Source organism: Gasterosteus aculeatus, chromosome 12 (genome assembly GCF_964276395.1).
Source record: "Gasterosteus aculeatus chromosome 12, fGasAcu3.hap1.1, whole genome shotgun sequence".
Lineage (NCBI taxonomy): Eukaryota > Metazoa > Chordata > Actinopteri > Perciformes > Gasterosteidae > Gasterosteus > Gasterosteus aculeatus.
Window position 1 is genome coordinate 10,793,999 of NC_135700.1, and position 19,096 is coordinate 10,813,094.

A 19,096-nucleotide genomic window follows, 5' to 3' on the forward strand; every position below is an offset into this window, starting at 1 on the left:
GTTTTCAATCACTCGGCAGACGTCTGAATGTTTGCTCAGAAGCAGTAATTCAAAGAGGTACTGATGAGGAATAGAAGGCGGCGGAGGAAATTTTCATCTGTCGGGAACAAAGTTGTTGGAGGGTTTACGAGGTAGAAGAGAGAAAACGGATGCTAGTAATTGCACGTCTTCTGGCGCGGTGCAATTATGTCTCCCTGATGTGCGGATCTCCCATTGATACGTGAAGCCACGTGACCTTGAAGCCGTTTCTGTGGCTCTATGTCATCCCCTCTCACTCCCGTTGCACCTACCGACAGACAGACAGATGCTAGATCACACAGACAAATGAGGAAAAGCAAGAAAGGCACAAGACAAGCTCCTTATTATACACGTTCCCCCGAAACGTGCCATGTTGTCACCATCCGTACTTTAACTCCAACTTAGACCTCAAACCTCAGGTTCAAGTGTGATATTAAATGCACTAATACCCTCCTCTGTGTGTGTCTCTGTCTCTCTCCATCAGGCTCGGTGTCTCTCAGTGTTTTCCTGGTGTCGGTCCTGTCCGTCATATGTGCCGTTTGGCTGGTCGCTCTATGTGGCGTCTGCACCTGGTGTCAACGTAAACTGGTAAGTTGCAGCGCTCATCAGTCACACTTCAGCGGTGACAATAATTTAAAATGTTTTGGAGAAGGTTATTTCAACTGAGCTGAGGCTGTCTAATCGCGTGTGTGTGTGCGAAAAGGTAGCATGAAGTTAAAGTTATTCAAACGGATGAACCGTTGAGGCCCTCGAGCGCGTTCATTTGCAAACGCAGCGTTATCAGCGCCACCGCCGACCCACAGAAAGCTCCCGCTGTGATACCTCAGCTTACGCCGTATGTACGAAACCTGCAGTTATTGAGGTTCGATGCCCGACTTTTTGACTGCGGCCCAACGACTCTCATGAAAGGTCTCATCCTTTTCCTTTTAGCGTCTTCCGTGTTTCTGAACATCTCAGAGCTATTGAAGGTGAACTGCAGTTGTGTGGGCAGTCGTGTTTTCTTTTGATAACCTTGAATTGAGTGTATGGCCCGTCGCCCGATGTATTGTTGCTGTTGTTGTTGTTGTTGTTGTTGTTGTTGTTGTAGTGTTTTGCTCCGCGGCACGGGAAACAGAGAGAGGCTGTGTGTTTGTCCATGACAGGATGAAAGATTGGAAACCTTTGGCTCTCTGTAAACATGGCTTTGTGCATCATGGCCGCTTGCCTCCAGCCTCCAGTGCCATGCTAATGATTCATATGCTAATGAGCATCCCTCCGAGCTATTGGCCGCTGCTGAAGCAAGTGTAATTCCTCCTATACGTTTTGATCTGCTGGCATTTGCTACACTCTACCCCCCACCCACCCACCTCCTCTCCTCACCCTCTCCACCCCCCAGCCTCCCTTCTGTCCCACTCGCTCCTCTCTTTCTGTCTCACAGTTGAGGAGTGACTGTTCAGAAGAAAACCAGCTGAGCGAAATCTTTTAATTCTCCAGTGTCAAATGTACGATACGATCCCTTACTACGGTTACAAAGTATGTGAAGTGCGCCTTAAAATCCAACTTGCTATCATTGCTCTGGAGAAACAAAACAGAATTGACGCTTACAAACAAAGCCATTTCCTATCTTTGTCAACCCTCGTGTTATCTATGACGCTGTCTTTGTTTTTGTGTCACCCTCCTTCTCCTTTTATACTGAATAGTCTGGTTTGTATTTGTCCTTTTGTCACTTTATCTACATGTCCTTGTCAGAATGTCACTGCTTTAGTTCTCCACGATTGATCCGCTCTCCTCTCGACTGTGTTGCCTCTGTGTTGCACAGAGTCCTTGTCTCCCTCCGACATATTATTATATTACATTATCATTAAAGGTTAAATAAATAAATACCTACAGATGAAATAGTGTCAATGTAAAAAAACATTACATTTTCAATTTCAGGCCTTTTAGGCCAACGTCCATCATTAAGATCTCAAATGTATCATCAATTACGAACCCTGCAGGGGTGGCATGTTTGGCACTGCTGCTCAACGAACAACAAAAACAATAAATCTATTATAGTTGTAGTTGTAATAGTTGATATATTTTCTGTCCAAGCTTTCAGAAAGGTTAGTGAGTGAAACTCAATCAACCCTCCATCCTGTCATGTTACCTTGCCCACGAACCATAGCTGTGACACTTGTATTGGCCGACCTCTAGCGAGACCCCCTGTCGACCCTGATGATCACGCCCACGGTTTACTCATCATTTCACCAAAACCACAGTCTTTCCCTGACCTTAAACAAAGGCTTTTTGTCGCCAAAAAACGCCAATGAACATAATCCAGCTGGCAGCGACTACATTTCATACAAAAAGTAATTTTGAAAAGAAATTGGAAGCATATAAACATCAAACATCATCCATGTGAAAACATTTGCTCCAGAAGCGATGAAGCTGAGGGAACTGGTCCGGTGCCATTGGTTGTTTTGTGGGAGTGGGAGTGGGAGGAGAATGGGAGGAGGCGGACGGGGAGAGGTAGAGGCAGAAACAGCCACAGAGGCACGGAAGGGGAGAGGAGGCTGGTCTGTGTTGAACATCTAAGTGTGTCTTCTGCTATTCTGGAGTCTGTTTCAAACCTCCTCAGTGTCCCTGCGTGTTTCTCACTTGCTCCTCTGCCCTGTCATCGTACTCCTGTTTCTCTCCTCCATCTTTCCTTCTGCTTCTCACATCCACCCACACTCTCTCAAACATTGTGCCTTCTCCACCCTCTCCAGCCTCCTTCAGATTTTATGATTCTGTTTAATGATTGATGAGCTTCACTTGATGCCATATTCTTGACTTCTGTAAATCTATCATCGCCGAGTCCCCAAATCTAACATTATGCTGTGTTCTGTGTGTGTTCTGTACACTATGCGTCTGTTTACAGCGTAGTGGCCAAATGTAAGTGCAGATTCGGCCAGGCCCCAAAGCGCCCCTCTCTATTGGAAAGGTTTCTGTCGAGCTGGACACGTAAGATGTGAACTGATAAATAATAGAGTGTATTTGGGATGCATTAGAGGGAGATACCGTAGAATATATAGAGAGGCCACCTGTCTGCAGGACACTGAAAGCCACACTCAGATAAAGCATTCAGCCCTTTGCTGGTTCCTGCAGGCTGCTCAAAATCCGTCATTGAGATCAAGGACAGCGTTCATCATTGAGTTTAACTTTGTGCAAACAATCTCTCTCTCAAAAAGAGACAAAGACAAGAAAGAAAGTTGGCCAACTAAAGATAAACAGCAGCTATAAACATTGCTTTTTCCTTTTCACAGCACACATTCCAGTCAAACTAGCAGGAACTGAAATTGATAGAAGTACAAACAAGAGGAGCTGTGATCGTCAGTATTAGTTGCTTGTCAACACCTTTTAAACAACTGCTGTATTTCAACAAGCAGCTGGTGGTGACAGTAAATTCCATTTATGGAAATATAAATGGTGACATCAATGACATACGTGACACTTTTAGTTCAAACTGGGCCAAAATGGAGCAGCATAGTGTGGAAAACATCGAACATTGTTTTTTGTCTGTCTGTCTTGATATGAGGAAACTATAAACTCAAAGTGTTCTTTTATGGAGGAACCACCGGCTCTGAGATCGTTCAGACAGCACTTAAATATTTATGCTCTTATGAATCTTGATAATTTGTATAATAATGATGCCAGTCATATACCTGTAAAGATCGGGCTAATAATAATAAATTGTTAATTAGCTTATCTAAACACAGCAACTGTCTGCATGCTGTGACTCTTCTCACTCTCATAAAAAATTGAAGGAGGATGGAAAAACCAGCCGGCTCAGCCGATCCTGATGTTACACTGTCCTCATTTTGAGACTATTATTGTGTGATGACGACGTGGTTTAGCACCCTCAACTAAAACACAAGGTTCCTCCGTTTTAACTGCTCAGCTGGAGCTTTTAAATGAGTATATTCTCCCTCATGTGTATTGGTCTCCCTGTTTCCTTCCACCAGGATATAAGATATAAGTCAGAGTAAATGGAAAACTGAAAATAGCCTGTAAGTGTGAATTTCAAAGAGGAGAGCATGTGTCGTGACATCAATGTGTACAGTACTTGGACCCGAACATGACACTGTTTAAGTAACTGCGCTATAAAAAGTCTGCTGGTGTGACTCGTACACACCAGCAGATGCTGATAGCAGACACAGAGCAGAAATCACCAAGAATATTAGAACATCTTCTTCTTCTTGTCATTTCATTTTCCCAATTAACATTTCATGGCAGATTGCATCACTTATTTAGCATCAACTCCTCCAGCGTGCCTTCTTTGGTGCTGAATGCATGGGGTTATTTACAGCCATTGCTGTAGAGTATGTTGCTAAAAAATCACATTTTGAAAGGAAGATGGAAGAAGGTGGATTGACACTTCAAAGAGGGAAGTGAACGAATCAAAAGGAGAACAGTGTAGGAGGATTCACATTCATCACCAAGCGGAAGGAGCAGGCCTTTCTGGGTGCACAAACAATAAGGGTTTCTTGAAACTAATGTTATGTAAAATGTATTCATATGCAAGCATCCTCTCATATCGTATTTTGACATCCAGGCATGTTGTGCGCTGGTAAAAGTTCTTCAGTTTGATTCTATTTTTAATTTGATCCGCCGTGCACAACCTGACTTTTTTTTTTCAGTCATCTGCCAAGCGCTACATATTTTGTCAAAATATGGCATATCTGATTGAAACCCAGTCAAGTGAATGATGGTATTATCCACAGCAACAGATGGGCATAACATCTCCAAACAGGACGCGATCCAGAATGTTTGTTTTCTGAGTCTGGACAAAAATTCACGTTGAGAGATAAAGTAATGTTGCATTGCTTACGTGCTCTTTATGTCCTTATTGTGAGGTTACCATGGAACAACATTATGTAAGAGCAGAGGGTCTGTGTGACTCAGCTCAGTGTTATCACCCTCTAGAGTTCCATAAAAACCGGGTTCAACACAACCTAAAGCTCAATAACTGTGACCAGTGTATATATCGTTCTGTTGAAAGCACGATGCGTTAAGTGCTAAAAATGTGCAGAATAAGTAAAGTGAGCCGTATAATATGTTACATGATGATGTAGCATTATGGCCCTTTTTCTCCTTAAAAGAGCTCTGAATATAAGTGTGTCTGCTTTGAGTTGGTTGTTGGGTTTGTTATTTGTTAAGTGTCTCTTACTCATTCCGTTGATTATTGTCAGTCCTGCGGCAATTATCCAAACTTCTGTCTGAGTGTATCACACATGATCAGACTGTATCAATACCCACGTTTTGTAAGGCACTTTCACTCTGAGTCGATTTTTGCGGTCGCTGCCAACAGAAATTGTATTCTTTTAGAGCACTTGAGTTCCTTTTAAAAAACCTCTTGTTTTACAGTCTGCCCCCCCCATTGCTTTCCTCTTTTCCAGCAAGCAGGGCTACGCGGGTTCCGCGTCAAGCTCTGTGGATATGCTGCAACCCCTTTAGGCATAACTACGAGTTTAACTTTGTCTCCACACCACACTATGTCAGCTGCTGTTTCACCACTGTGATAGAAAGGGTTCCAAGCGGAGTAACCCTGTATATTCCCTTTGTTTGTGTGTGAAGACAACAGCGTGCATGAGAGCGTGCGTTTTTTGGCATTTCATGGTTGTAGAATGGGTCCCTGGTCATTTTGTGATCTTTGGAAGCAGGCTGTAATCCTGGCATCAAACCAATTTTCTGCTCTTTTATCATATTTCAACGTGTTTGCGACCTGATGTTGTTCCAAGGGCTCTGTAATGTGCACTTACAACGCTGCTTTTGTAGAGACTGATCAAAAACGCGTCTCCCACATCCGTGTCTGTCTGGTCTCTTTGCAGGGGAAGAGGAATAAGCCCGGGGTGGAGGCTGCCAGCTCCCCAGATTCTGTGAGAGGTCGAGGGGAAAATAAAGCCATCAAGTAGGTGTCAGGCAGGGTTTGGATGCAAGCACATGGAAATTATCTATCATGTGTCGATGGTATCGCATTTTAACGCTATTTCTGATTTGAAAGCTAATCTCGTAGCCCCCACCGGCCCATGGCCTGAAATGGTCCACCATGAAATGATGCCCTGAAGACGCGTTATGTGGATGTACTTATCATCTATCAAAGAGGTTTAATTACACACTTTCTTTAGAATGCAGTGGAGGAAAGTTACAGAATTTAAGTTAACGCAAAAATTTAAATGCAGTATAGTCATACGATATTACGGAACACTATGTATTGTTCAGTTTAAAACAAAATATTAATTAAATTTCTAAATTCAAAACAAATGAAACTCTTATTTTAACTATTAAAATTAGTATTATTATTTAATTATCTTGCATAGGTGTTTAATTAGTTTGTACTGTAATATAAAAAAAGAAAATAACCGTGAGAATGTATGTTGGTGTTATTAATAATAATTGAATGACATATACATCACTAATTTCTTACCATTTTCCTTTCTATTTCATATCCAATGTGTGTTTTTTCAATAAAATGTTGTTTTGTTGTATACTGACTTTTCTACCTCTTCTGTTTCATTTGTTTCCTAAAGTGACAGAGTGATAAAGCCTGCAGGTCATTTTGTCTTTCTCCACATTTATATTATCATCTATTTACATAGAAACTACAACTATCCCCCTTTTATCTTGTTGAACTACAGTATATGATGACTGACCTTGTAGTTTATGAGCAATGTATTAAGTACAAGTGTGAAAAGGCAACTGTTTTACAATGTAACTTTATACGCATTGACATGATTACATTGTTCTTATCGATCAGTACTCTCACCTTGACCTTTACATTTATGAAACAGAAGCCTAACATAACTATTTTTCCCTCATTGCCTCAGTCATCCATCATGTTTTTTTTACCCCTCTCCCTCTCTCCCTCTCTCTCCCTCTCTCTCTCTCCCTCTCTCCCCCTCTCTCCCCCTCACTCTCTCGCTAGCCACAATGATCTGGACAGAGACTTTTGGAATAACAATGACAGCAGCAACGTGCAACAGAGATGGACTTCCTACCCGCCCAAGGAGTTCCTCTTAAACATGTCTCCCTATGCTCCCTACGGAGACCCTCGCCTCACGCCCAAGTGAGTCTCAGTCATGGCTGGTAAGGGACCCTCAATCTGGGCAGGGCTGTAATGAACAGAGGCTTGTGCGCACCTTGGAAAAATCGGCAAATTGGCAATATTAGCCGAGTAAGATGTGTTTCAAACACTTTATAATATTATGTTTGTCTATTTGTGTGCTTAAGTTTCTGGCAAATAGCACAAATATACTCGCAACAAAAGGCCAAGGTTGATCAATATATCACTGTGAGCAGTGAAAAGGTCACATTTAATAGCACGAAGGGGGTCAGAAAGCTTCATTTTGCAATGCTGCCTGGCCACTGGTCTTTTTAACACAAGTCTCCTGGTAATCCTCGTGTTACTGCTCTCAGGCATGTTGACAGCGAGGTGGCGTTTAGTATGCACTGCTGGCCATGCGGCACCTGATAGAGATGTGCAGCACCAGCCTTCAATATTGCTGTGATTCCCCGACTGCCCTAACGTCCACAGAAATTACGACCATTTTCCGTATGATCGCTTTTTGCTAGAATGTGTTTCTGTCTGGCAACAGCTGCACTACATCAATGGAATATACCTCATTTTAAATCCTAAATGTCTATGAGAGAGAGGATTACTGAGAACATGTTGGAGACCCTCCTTTGAGAATACAATTTGGCCAGTAGTTACAAATCGAACTACAAAATCTGGGAAAAAAACAATATTTAGTTGCACAGTGTACCGGGTGTACAAGTGAAACGTTTGATAGCCCCGTTCCCTACAGCCCTGCTGCCTCATCAGACCCTAGTTGCCTCTCACCTGCAGCCCATTGAGTGTTACCATGGAGACAGACAACCCTCAGAGAGCCGATCTGAACCCTTTCCCCTTCGGTACAACCCTGCCTCTCCACGAAACGTTTTTAAATCTGCTCCTTAGTGTGCCGGAGCAGATTTAACCTAAACGTGCACTTAACTAAAGCATCACGGGCGGCTGTTGTTGATGTATCTGTGAGTGGGTTTGTTTAAAGGAATAGTTTTGGGAGTTAAATGATAAGATGTTCTGAAACCTGTCTGATAAACGTGAAGCTGCAGTCAGCTGCTGGTTTTCTTGGCAAAGACTCATCATTGAATCATCGGGACACGAGTAAGAACGAGAAGAACACCACATTGCCGTTTGCCATTCTGTATTATAAATATAAAGTCTCTAAAAAGGAAGCTAACAAGGCACAGAGACTTGGGTGAGGGGAACAGGTAGCACCTTGCTCTGCCCGCTGAGACGCAGCTGCCCTGATTAAAGCCCGCTGATTCAGACGTCGTGTCTTTTAATATCACAACAACATTTGCTGGTTTTGCCATGCGCCGGACTACTTCTCAGCAGGGAGCCATTGCCATAAAACTCGCAGAGACCACAGAAAGATATCCCGCCTTGCCAAGAAATACGCTGAGTATGTCAAGATCTAAGGTGCTGGTGGACATTAGAATATCTGTTTAGTTGCGACTTGTTGGTGTTCAGCTAAAGTGACCAGCAGCTAGCTTCACATTTAGCAGGCATGCGAGTGGTGTGCGATCATCTCCACTAATATTCTGTCAGAAAGCAATTAAGCTTATTTCTCTATTTCTTTTAAATGTACAAATGAAGCTTTAATGGGGTGGTTTTCGTTTTATTTCACTGTGAAGTCTTTTTGTTTGTGCGTCTTCGTCTTTGTGTAAAGACGTGTGTGTCTTTTTATTCCTCTCGTCTCTTTCTCACTCGCTCCGTGTTTTCAGCTCATTTGTTGTCACTACTCCCACTATCACTCATAGTACTGTAAGTGCTTTAAGGCTGCCTGATCGCCCTCCTGAGTCTGCTCTCCTGAGCCCTGTTCCAAAAATAGAGACAGTGTCTCTGCTGTTTACAGTGCAGCAATTAAGAGTTTGGTTGCTGTATTGCTGTTTCACATCAACCTCCATTCCGTCATCTGGATGCATATCACATGTCAGCGAGGCATTAAGTGAACCTGTTCATTCCCATCCTTTCTAATTACAACCTACTTGACTCTTTCAAAACCGCAGGGTGATCAATTACCTTGTTTATGTGCAGTGATGTTGAAGCTATTGCAAGAATCAGTGATCCAGCCAGACAGCTGTTGATCTTATTGAGATAATTACTTATATTTGAGCGGAATTCAATTGGATTATTATAGTGCAATTGTCCTAGAAATTGTATTATAATAATCCAATTGAATTCCTTACTGTAGAGGTAATTATTCTTTTGGGCAGATTTGTTTGTTTTTTATTTTTCAAGCTCGGAGGGGATTCAAAATGCATACATAAGCAGAATAAATAATTTAGATAAATTAGAATGAAATAAAATACAATTACTAAAACAAAGAGCCAAATTACCATATATGGTGTTGTTTCAGTGCAGTTATCTTTTGCCTAAAGGAAAATAAAAACACTGTAGACAAATGAATCATAATAACAGGAGGGTTTTCATGGCACTAATTGCATGTCCTGTATGCGTATTATAGACAGGTTAATCACAACGGTAGCCAAGACAGCTACTAATATATCTCGTTGAGCGAGTAGTCGTTCATTTTACAATCCGTGTCTCAATGTTGTGCAGCTGTGCGTCGTGTGGTTTGTCCTCACTCAGAACAAGGCCCCTGTCCTGAAGTCAACGTTCTGTCTCGTCACTGTGGCGTCTCATGTTAAGGTCAGGGATTCGGTGCTGCCATTTTACGATGAAAATGTTTCAGGCTAAACAGGCTTTAGTTTTTATTATGAGCTGCAGGTGAGCAGCTGGGAGATTAGAGACTTTTGCGTTGTTACTCGACTGTTATTGTTAATTTACTGAGCCGGCAGATTGGTCAATGCTGTCGGCTGCGTGGTGTCAAATGACGCCGACCTGTTGCTTCCCACACTCCTAAAACTATTTCTCACCAAAACTAGTTTTGACAAAGTGAAAATCGGCATTTCCTTAAAGGCAAAAGCTGTTTACTTGGCTTGTATTTGGCACTGTACAAGTTAATTTGGCATTTCAAATGATCTTCACATAAACATTGCAAGTAACCTGTCAGTGCTGCTCAGCTTTGCATTGAACTATTGTACTGTACATTGACTGTACATTTGTTTCAGCCAAGTGTCCACAGAAAAGGCACAGGTTTACACAGTGAATCTCCACTCAAAACTCCTCACGTTCAAGTTGTTGTGTAATTAACACTCGTTGGCTGGACAGACGGCTCACAAAGTGTCTCACTCACCGGTTTGACCGGTTTGACTATCTGTACTGATGAACCTTTTGCTCTCCGGCTCTGTACGTCTGTCTCTCGTCTGTCTCTCGTCTGTCCCTCCCTCTCTCTCTCTTTCCTTTTTGTTGCCTGGGTCCGTTCTTCCTGTCTGTCCGTGTTTCTTTGTCCCCGACCGCCCTCGACCGCTCCTCCCAGTGGGGCCGTGGATAAGGGTGGGCAGGGCGGCGCTGGACCCTCGCCGGGGGCCAGTGACAGCGGGGGTGGTGCTTGCTCTGGGGCCGGGCCCAGTCGCAGTGACAGCGTTCGAAGCATGCTGATGGGGGGCGGCAAGGCCGGGCGCTGGCAGACGGTCCAGAGCCACATGCAGGCCGGAGGTCTACGTTTTGGCAAGTGAGTGGCGCATGGTGACAGGGGGCAACGCATGAGGGGCCACGGGGGGCACGACGACAGCATGGTGTGGATAGCAAGAGTGTGAGTTTGTGAACACAGTGAATGGCCTCGTCGCATGTACATTTAAAGAAGGACGTCAACGGAAGCTATGTCGGACCCGGTGCAGATGAAGATGATGTACTGACGTGCTGGAGGAGAAGCCAGGGCTTTTGCAGGATGAACCTGAGATGCATGAATACGGTCAGGCAATGCTCTTCCTCTGTAGTCTCCAATTTACCTGAAGCTGTGAAAGCATCTCAAACAAAGCAGATGCCCAAAGAAAATCTCCAAAGATGGCGTGCTTGTTCCTTTGAAGTAACAGGTTTTTTAATTTAGGGTGGGAGGTGGGTTTTATAAGGCCACTGAGAGAGAAAATAAAACGTTTCCTACAACATGGTTCAACGCATCCTAATTTTAACAAGGTTAACTGTGAATTACCCACAACGGCTCAGAAGGTGTGTTTTTTCTGCAATTAGGATTGTACACCACCCGATCTGCTGGAATTGGAGTTTTTCAGTTTAGATTGGCATGGTACTGTAAAGATGAAATCCAAAGTGCAAAGGTTTAAGTTGGTTCAGGGTCATGTGCTTTGATCAAAAGCCAAAAGGTAAAAGCCTGTGTGCAGAAAATCATTTTGATGTAGGCGGCTGTGGTTGTCAGATTATCTGGAAAACTGTTTCAATGTTCAGTAATATTTAGAATTTGTGGAGATTTTCCCAAACCTAACCAAGTAGTAGTTGTTATTAAACCTAAGGGTGTCCAAAGGGGACAAGTTAGGAATCTGAACAGGTTGGGGGTAAATAGGACCCTAGGAAGAGGAATTACCTCTTGTTGAGAAGCAGTTAATTCTGGTCATCCGATCTTTTCCCATTAATCATCTTGCGATCACTCACATTTATTTTGCAACAAGTGGGGAAGGCCCCAACCCCCAAAATTAAAATTGCTCTGGTCCACATGGTGTTGTCCCGGCTCTTACCTCTGGGCAGCTGATCGCAGCACACAATCACACAATCAGTAACAAAACCCACCCCTGGAAAAATGGCTCTAGATAAACATTTAGCAAGAATCACCTCTGTATTTTTTATTATAATCTACTCCATATATTGCCTGTGTGTTGTATGTGGAAAAACAAATGAAGGGTTAATAAAAGCTGCATATTTTTGCACACTGACGAGATCATGAATAATAAATATAAGATCTGTCTGTATGTAAATCATAGCCCAGATAAACGCACACTCTCTTGTACTGTATCGCCTGAAGTACTACTAGTAATCAATCTCTAGCTAAATATAGTTGAATAAACAAGTGTAGCGTTCTGATATACAGTTGGTTCACTATAAAAGTCAACCTCATTCATTCCTTAATAATATTTAGTCATTGAATCAATAACACTGTGTTTCTTCGTTATTATCCAGTAGCTTGATAGAAAAGACAGAGAGCAACAAAACTGCCGCCAGACTGGATATTTATAGATCTCGTACAATTAATTAATTATTTTTAATTTTTGACTGAATATAACAAAGATATTTAAACTTTATACTGATACAATATGTTGCTTTTTAACAACATGACAATACAACTTAAAAAATGACTTTTGGAATAGAATTTGAAATGCATTAATCTCCTGTCGCGTGACTCCTTCTTTCTAAATCAGCCTGTATTTCCATTTCTCCTCTGGAATTGGTTTCTATTTTGGGGCATTTCATTCTCCACCTCTCTTTTTTTTCACTCTATTGGAGGTTTTTCTCTCGCTCTAACAACTGTCTTCTCGCTCTTCACCCTCCTCAATTTTCTCTAATTACAAAATAATTCAAGGTTTATAGTCATCTTAATTGCCTTTCAAGCAAGAAGAAATCTGAAAATAACCTCTCTAAGTAAGTAATAGAATACAGCAGATAGGGAAGGCTCTCGTTCCGGGAATATAAATGACACAGAAGACAATAAAGATGCGCAAGCACCTGAAAGCACGAGTAGCTACAACAAGCGATGAAAGGACGACTGTTGTAGAGCCTCCACATTTTCAATATGAGTGAGTTCTCTGCCAATTGTGTAACACTGCACAAGACTAGCGAGATGAATTAGCACATGGAGCGGCTGGCATAATGCCACAATGTATCCAGCCAGATGTATTGATTTCTCATGATGTCAGTTATGATAACAGGTTGTCGGACGCAGAAATAAGCTCTCTGTGTGTGCAACTGGATTTTTATCCCGCTAAGACACTGAAACACGTACACTTGTGTCCACTATACAGCAGCTGCATTGTTTGGTTTGCATCCTGTTGAAGGAAAAAGTCAAGATTTCATCCTGTCCTACATCTGTAGTTCACTGAAACTCAAATTGTTAGTTCAGATAAGATAAATGACATCAAACTGTGTGCGGCATTTCAACTGATTTGAGGATGAATGAGAATGAAGGTGATTAAAGTCAGCTCTGAATGTGCGATCTCAGTTTAGTATGACAGCCGGCTCTGGAAACAACAACTCCACATTTGTCACAGGTGTAAACCAGAGCTTCAGCAACTTGCTTTTGGGAAGAAAAATGTGTAAGAATTCCTCAAATGACTATATTCTTAGTTACTTGATTCTATAAAAAAAAATTTCAAGGAAGTTTTTATGTACTAAAGGCTATCATCTTTGCATTATTATATTTATTTATTTTGCTCATATTTTGTTCTGATGATTCCACTTGGGGTTTCATCCAAACCTTGGAAGTGCTCCAACTCTGCCCTGCAGAAAATAAACAAAACTTGTACCTCTGGAGCTCAGAAATTTCCCCCTCAAAACTCTGACACATCTACCCCACAGAAATGCAGCAAATGAGTTTCATGCATTCACTCACAAGTAATTCACAACTAAATAAACATTTACTTCAAAGCCTTTCCTCAGGAAAGACTTAATGGCAATGTGCAATCTTTGAGAGCTTGTGTCTATGATGCATGGGTGCATGTATATGAGCTCTGCCTTGTATTTACTCCGCTCCTCGGGGGGCTCCTCTCCTGGCTCTCCAGCAGAGTTAGAGCTGAATTAATGCTGAAGAACTGGCGCTAACACAACTCAAGTCCAGGCCGTAAATCCTCCCTCACAGCATTAGCTCCAGACGGAGCTGTTTAGCACAAGCTTACATCTATCAGGCGGGGCCGTGATTGAAGGGAGGATAAGCGGAGAAGCATTATTATGTGATTGTAAGAGCAGCAGATCGGTAATTATAGAGCGGGCTTTGAGGACGGTGATTGGAGGTGGTGTGGAGATGGATTGATGTGAGGGCTCGCGAGAGGCGGGTGGGGGGGGGGCAGACGCGATGGAGAGCAGTCGAGCTCAGAAGTAGGAAGGTAACGGGAAGAGTGGGCAGGGGAAACGCAGCGGGAGCAGACAGGACCTCAGAGAGAGACGGGAGGAAAAGGCAAGAAGCTAGAAGTAGGTCAAGGCTAATTAGGGGAAGAGGTAACGTAAGGAGAGAATATAGAACTGCAGATGGAGAACAGAGACCCGCGTGAGATTGATACTATAACTTCTGCTCGTGTTTAATTCCACTTCCACCCCAGAGGTTTGTTTTGAAGAAAAATAATTGAACATTTACACATTGCATGCCAACTTATCCAAGCACTCGCATCGACAATCACTGTCATGCAGCATAAGCTTGTAATTCTACACGGTTGTTTTGATAAAGATGTTAAACAGTTATCTTGAGCTTTTTGACAACTTGTCTTTTTTCTCTTCCTCTTTCACTGATCCTCTTTTGTTGTTTGTTCTCTCTTGATACCTTCCCCCTCGGATGTTCACTACAAAAACCGTGTCCCCGCATTTCAATCTCTCCTGTTTAAAAAAAAAAAATCATTTTTACCTTCTGTCCCATCTTTTTCATATCATATCAAACATTTTCATTTGCCTTCACCTCTTCTAAATCCTTTTTAAAACGACCTGCCCTGTCCCGTATATATCTCTAACTCCCATGTCTTCCTTGTTGTATCCGTCTCTGTCCTCGGCGCTCCCGTGCGTCTGCTTAGTTTTGGGGACGCTTCCCTCTCGTCTGCCTCCACCCTGGAGCACATCCCGTCCTCGGCCGTGGCTCGCCCTCGGCCCTTGGTGCGGCAGCAGAGTCTTCAACAGCCCCTCACTCACCAGCCCCCGCCGGGCCCCAACGACCCCCCAGTCACCTCGCAGAGCCTGGGCCAGCTGCACACTGGTCCAGGCGGCGGGGGCCACCGCGGGGGCCCGCGAGGGGTCCGCGGGAGCCCGGCCGGAGCCTCCCGGCACAGAGGTGGAGGGGCCGGTCGATCAAGGTCAAATCCTGGCAGCTGGGATCACATGATGGAGCAGATCCGCCACAGAGGGCTGGACGTCAAGTCGTTCTTGTGAGTGTCGCGAAGCTTCCTACTCGGGCAGTTGCTGCTTCCTCTGCAAAAAGTGTTGTTGAGGCTTTGCAAGACTTTCAAGTCAACTGCAGACAAATCTTTCATCATGCACTTTAATAAGTAGTCCATGTGTCCTTACATTAGTTTAACCAAACATTAGTAGGTTATATTGTCTTCCAGGCTTTTGTTATTTGTCATTGTGCGGTTGTGAAGGGTGGATACTCTTTTTTGTGTGCACTGTTACTTGCAAACAAACCGCAGAATGCAGAGATTTCCTGTAGGTATAACATCTAAATATTATCTGTAAGTGGGTGTTATATATTTTGCTAACATATATTAAGACACGAGGTTCTTAAGTAAACCTATTTCCAACTCCTGTGGACGAACTGTCACGGTCGTCACACTGTGTACTTCCACATCTGCAGGCCCACAAACGATTAGAAGAATCAGCTCACCCCGCAGTTAGCGAGGTTCATTACTACGCCAACGATTTTACGATCCATTCACCTTCCGAGTCGGATGGCTGCAGGTGTGCGAAGGCTACTCATAGTTTGAGCTACCCGGCACGGACAGCTCCCCCCCCCCCCCACCCCCACTCCTCTACACTCTCACCTCCTGCCCATGAACACTCACACACACTCTGCGCTACACGCCTGTACTTTTTGCGTCTCTTCCCATTATCAGCGCCCCCGGGCCAGTGCCCTCCCTGTCTATGTGAATTATCATTCAAATAAGGCAGGGCACACACACACAGGGCGGTGGCACCGGACCAAACAAAACAGCCGGCGACCCCCGAGGGGGGAAACACACGTGATTTGTCGGGTATGAACAACCAAATGCATCAGGTTCACCTTCCACGTGTGTCCATGTCTATCGCACCGTGGCAATGGACCGCGGCGCTTACATTTTAGATGCGGTGGAGGTGGTAATGATTCCAGAAACCCTGCAGGTTGGATTGCGCGTGTCTTTTTTGTACGTCTATACAAATCCATTCACCTTATCGACGGGCGCCATGTCGGGACTGTTTGCACATCCCCAGCGGTCTCTCAGGTGCTAATGCACTCCTTTTGTTGTCAATATTGCTTCGACAAACAGCCTCCTGTTAGTGCAGAAAGCACACGCAGGCTGGAAAATGAGATCATAAGTATGGAGAGATGGAGAGATGAAAGGGAGAATATTAGAATAAGGGTGAGAAGAAGCTGATGCATCTGTCACAGGGTAATAAAGATCTGTTGATCCTATTGCTAGTAGACTTCTTAACTGTCTGCAAAATTACACGTGCATTTAGTTTTAAGTTTTGGTCACTGAGTCATTTCTCTATTTGTTTTCTCCTAAAAACTATCAACCTCAAAACAAGGGTAGAAAATTGCAGCAAATGTTTTAGAATTAAAACAAGGTTTTTGAACATAAACTGTATCATTGTCCTTTTAGGAATGACAAATGCTATTAGGTGCTCTATACAGAGGATTGGAGCATAATAGAGACCGAGAGGAAAGAATGAGAAGCCAGAATAGTGTAAATACGTGCCTTCATCTCGGTTGTTGTGTCAGGACTGTGGACTACAAGGTTAGTTGTGGGTAGTCATGTATTTGTTGAGGTCATTGTTTGCATGGGCTCTTGAATTCACCGTACAGCATACTTTATTCAGATGTAATTAAAATGACCCTTGGGCATTTTAAGAGGGGAATGACATGACATTCAACTTAATATGTTTCTTTGTTGCAGGTTTTTGTTGAGGCAATTTCAATTTGCATGGATTTCTTATGCTTTTTCCAGCAGGTCATTTCATTGCATCTTTTTTTCTCTCTGACTTAATCCAAACCCTTCTTTAGGGTTTTTGCGTTTCTATTTTTACACATAAATGATTCCAGTATACAGATAACAAAGGATGATAAAGCCGATGGAGACATTAGTGGTTCTAAGCCTTTCCACTAATGATACTCATTTCAGCCGAACACAAAGTACCTACAATAGATTTAAGAAATACTCCTGAGAAATTATTTCTTGTATGAAGACACACTGTTCACTGATAAAAAATCTCATATAATGCTATTTGTCTCCAACAGGTCAGAAAGCAGTAGTCTGCAGTAGTAGTGGTGTCCCAGTAGTATCATCCACTGTGTTTCAATTAGACACAGCACTGCAATAGACAAATTAACATTAGTAAAGCATGGGCTACTACATTAGAGCCCACACAGCATCACATCAGTGTTAAAACACTAAAGTATGAGTGTAGAATGTAATAGAATACACAACGGCAAGCTATGCGTGCAATAGAAGGTTAGTCAAGTATCAATAAAGTCTGAATTGTAATTTAAATTCACTCCATAGAAAACAGCTGCAGTTGAGATGCCCTGCAGTGTTCGGTATGGATTGAGTATTTGTCCAAATGAAATAGCGTCCTCACAGCAGCCGGCCGCCCTTCCACTCTCTCTCTCGCTATCCGTGAAATGAATGTGTGTCTGTCACTGCCTGTTTGTTTCCGTGTGTGTGTGTCTGTGCTGGTTTGCCTACACACCTGTGTGGTCTTGTGACGTCTTGTTTGTCTGTGTGTCCAGTGAGGGGAAGATGGTTGTTCTGTCTCTAGCTATCGGGATGGCTGAACAGGATGACTTTGCCAACCTGCCGGATCTGCAGGAAGCGCCAGCAAGCAAAGAAAACGAAACCACACCAGAAAAGAGGTAATGAGAGAAAGAGAGAGTTGACAATTAGTCAGGCAGGTAGATGACGTTGTTGTTTTTCATAGAGTGAAGAGGTGTGCAGTGGTGTAATGACATGTCATTTAAAAGTGTTTGTAGGATTATTTCTCCCTCTTGTATTTGTGTACTGGTGTAGATTGACACCACAGTTTTCAAAATGAAAACTAAAAATATATGATTTAAAAATGATTTCAATAGGTATCATCACTGAAGAACATGCTTTGTGATATATATATGAATTTAAATTGAATAAGAAAACCTTTGACGTAGGTGTATATACAATACAATACAAAAGTTTGGACACACTTTTCTCATTGAATTGAATAAGAAAATCTGTCCAAACCTTTGACTAGTACGTACGTAGGTCTTTGACAGGTTTGAAAAATAAATTATTATAAATGTATTTTTCTAATTCTTCTCTACTTTTCCAGAAACATACGCCTGATCTGTGTAGATGTAATTATTTGCAAACCGGACATCAGGCCATTAAAACATGCTTTGGTTTTCCGCTTGATGCAGCTTGATTAGTTGTTTTTTCTGGACAGCTTATCCATTCAGCTTCACGTCCAACACATCTTACATCCACTTGTTCCTTTTTTCATGTCCTCTGCCTGTGTTCTTCATCCAGACCTTTTGAAAGGCTTATCTGCAGCGCTTCACAGTTTGATTCTGTGAGTCTCAGACACAGGAGAAGGGCACCCTCATTATTTAGTAGTGAGGTTCCTCACATGAAATGCTCGTCTAAAAATATGCTAACCTCTCATCTCCCAGTGATCTCAAAGCACTAACACAATCTCTCAGCTGGTGAACAAAGGACTAAACTGTCTGCCCTCTTATCATATCACAGTGTTTGAGGGATAAAGTGCTTAACCCGCTGTTTTCACACTGGTAGTCTGGGGATGAACCAGGGTTCAGTCCTACATAACAAGTTTTCTAAAAACCTCTCCGCAGTGCATCCGTGTTGTAACTAGGTCATCGTAGATTTCTGAGGTTGAGAAGGAAACGGCAGTCTGTTTCGGGAAGAAAGGAACATTTGTCTTGCTTTTTTATGTCATTGCCACAAATAGGACTATGCTTTTTATTTTATTTAAAATAGGGGTCGTTCAGAGGATAATGACCACCGACCTCTTGTCCCGCCCATCATCCTGCCTCCCTCTCGCTATCTGAAGGTCTGTCAAGCACCTACAGCCAAAAGCGAGGGTCTACCCCTCAGGGAAGATGCTCCAAGGGTCCTTCCGCAACCAAAAAGACCTCTCCATCATCATCTCTGTCCGTCTCTCTCGTCTAGAGTGTGTTCTTAGTCACGCGCTAAGCTCTCTGGGCCCGTCTGCTGCTCTAGACGGTTTCAT

General features: G+C 43.0%; 1 protein-coding gene across 5 annotated transcripts in view; it reads left to right on the plus strand.

Annotated features, from left to right (window-relative positions):
* syt7b (synaptotagmin VIIb) overlaps positions 1-19,096 on the plus strand; it is a 70,400-nt gene that overhangs the window by 31,374 nt on the left and 19,930 nt on the right. Inside the window, exons 2-7 of one of the 5 annotated variants that reach the window (XM_040202006.2) lie at positions 503-606; positions 5,847-5,926; positions 6,941-7,081; positions 10,461-10,655; positions 14,701-15,048; positions 17,607-17,729. In XM_040202006.2, coding sequence (XP_040057940.1) covers positions 503-606; positions 5,847-5,926; positions 6,941-7,081; positions 10,461-10,655; positions 14,701-15,048; positions 17,607-17,729 — 991 coding nt within the window. Of the gene's footprint in view, positions 1-502; positions 607-5,846; positions 5,927-6,519; positions 7,102-10,460; positions 10,656-14,700; positions 15,049-17,606; positions 17,730-19,096 lie in introns of those variants that run through there. The other 4 variants (XM_078085179.1, XM_078085176.1, XM_078085180.1 and 1 more) reach the window with 4 other exon arrangements.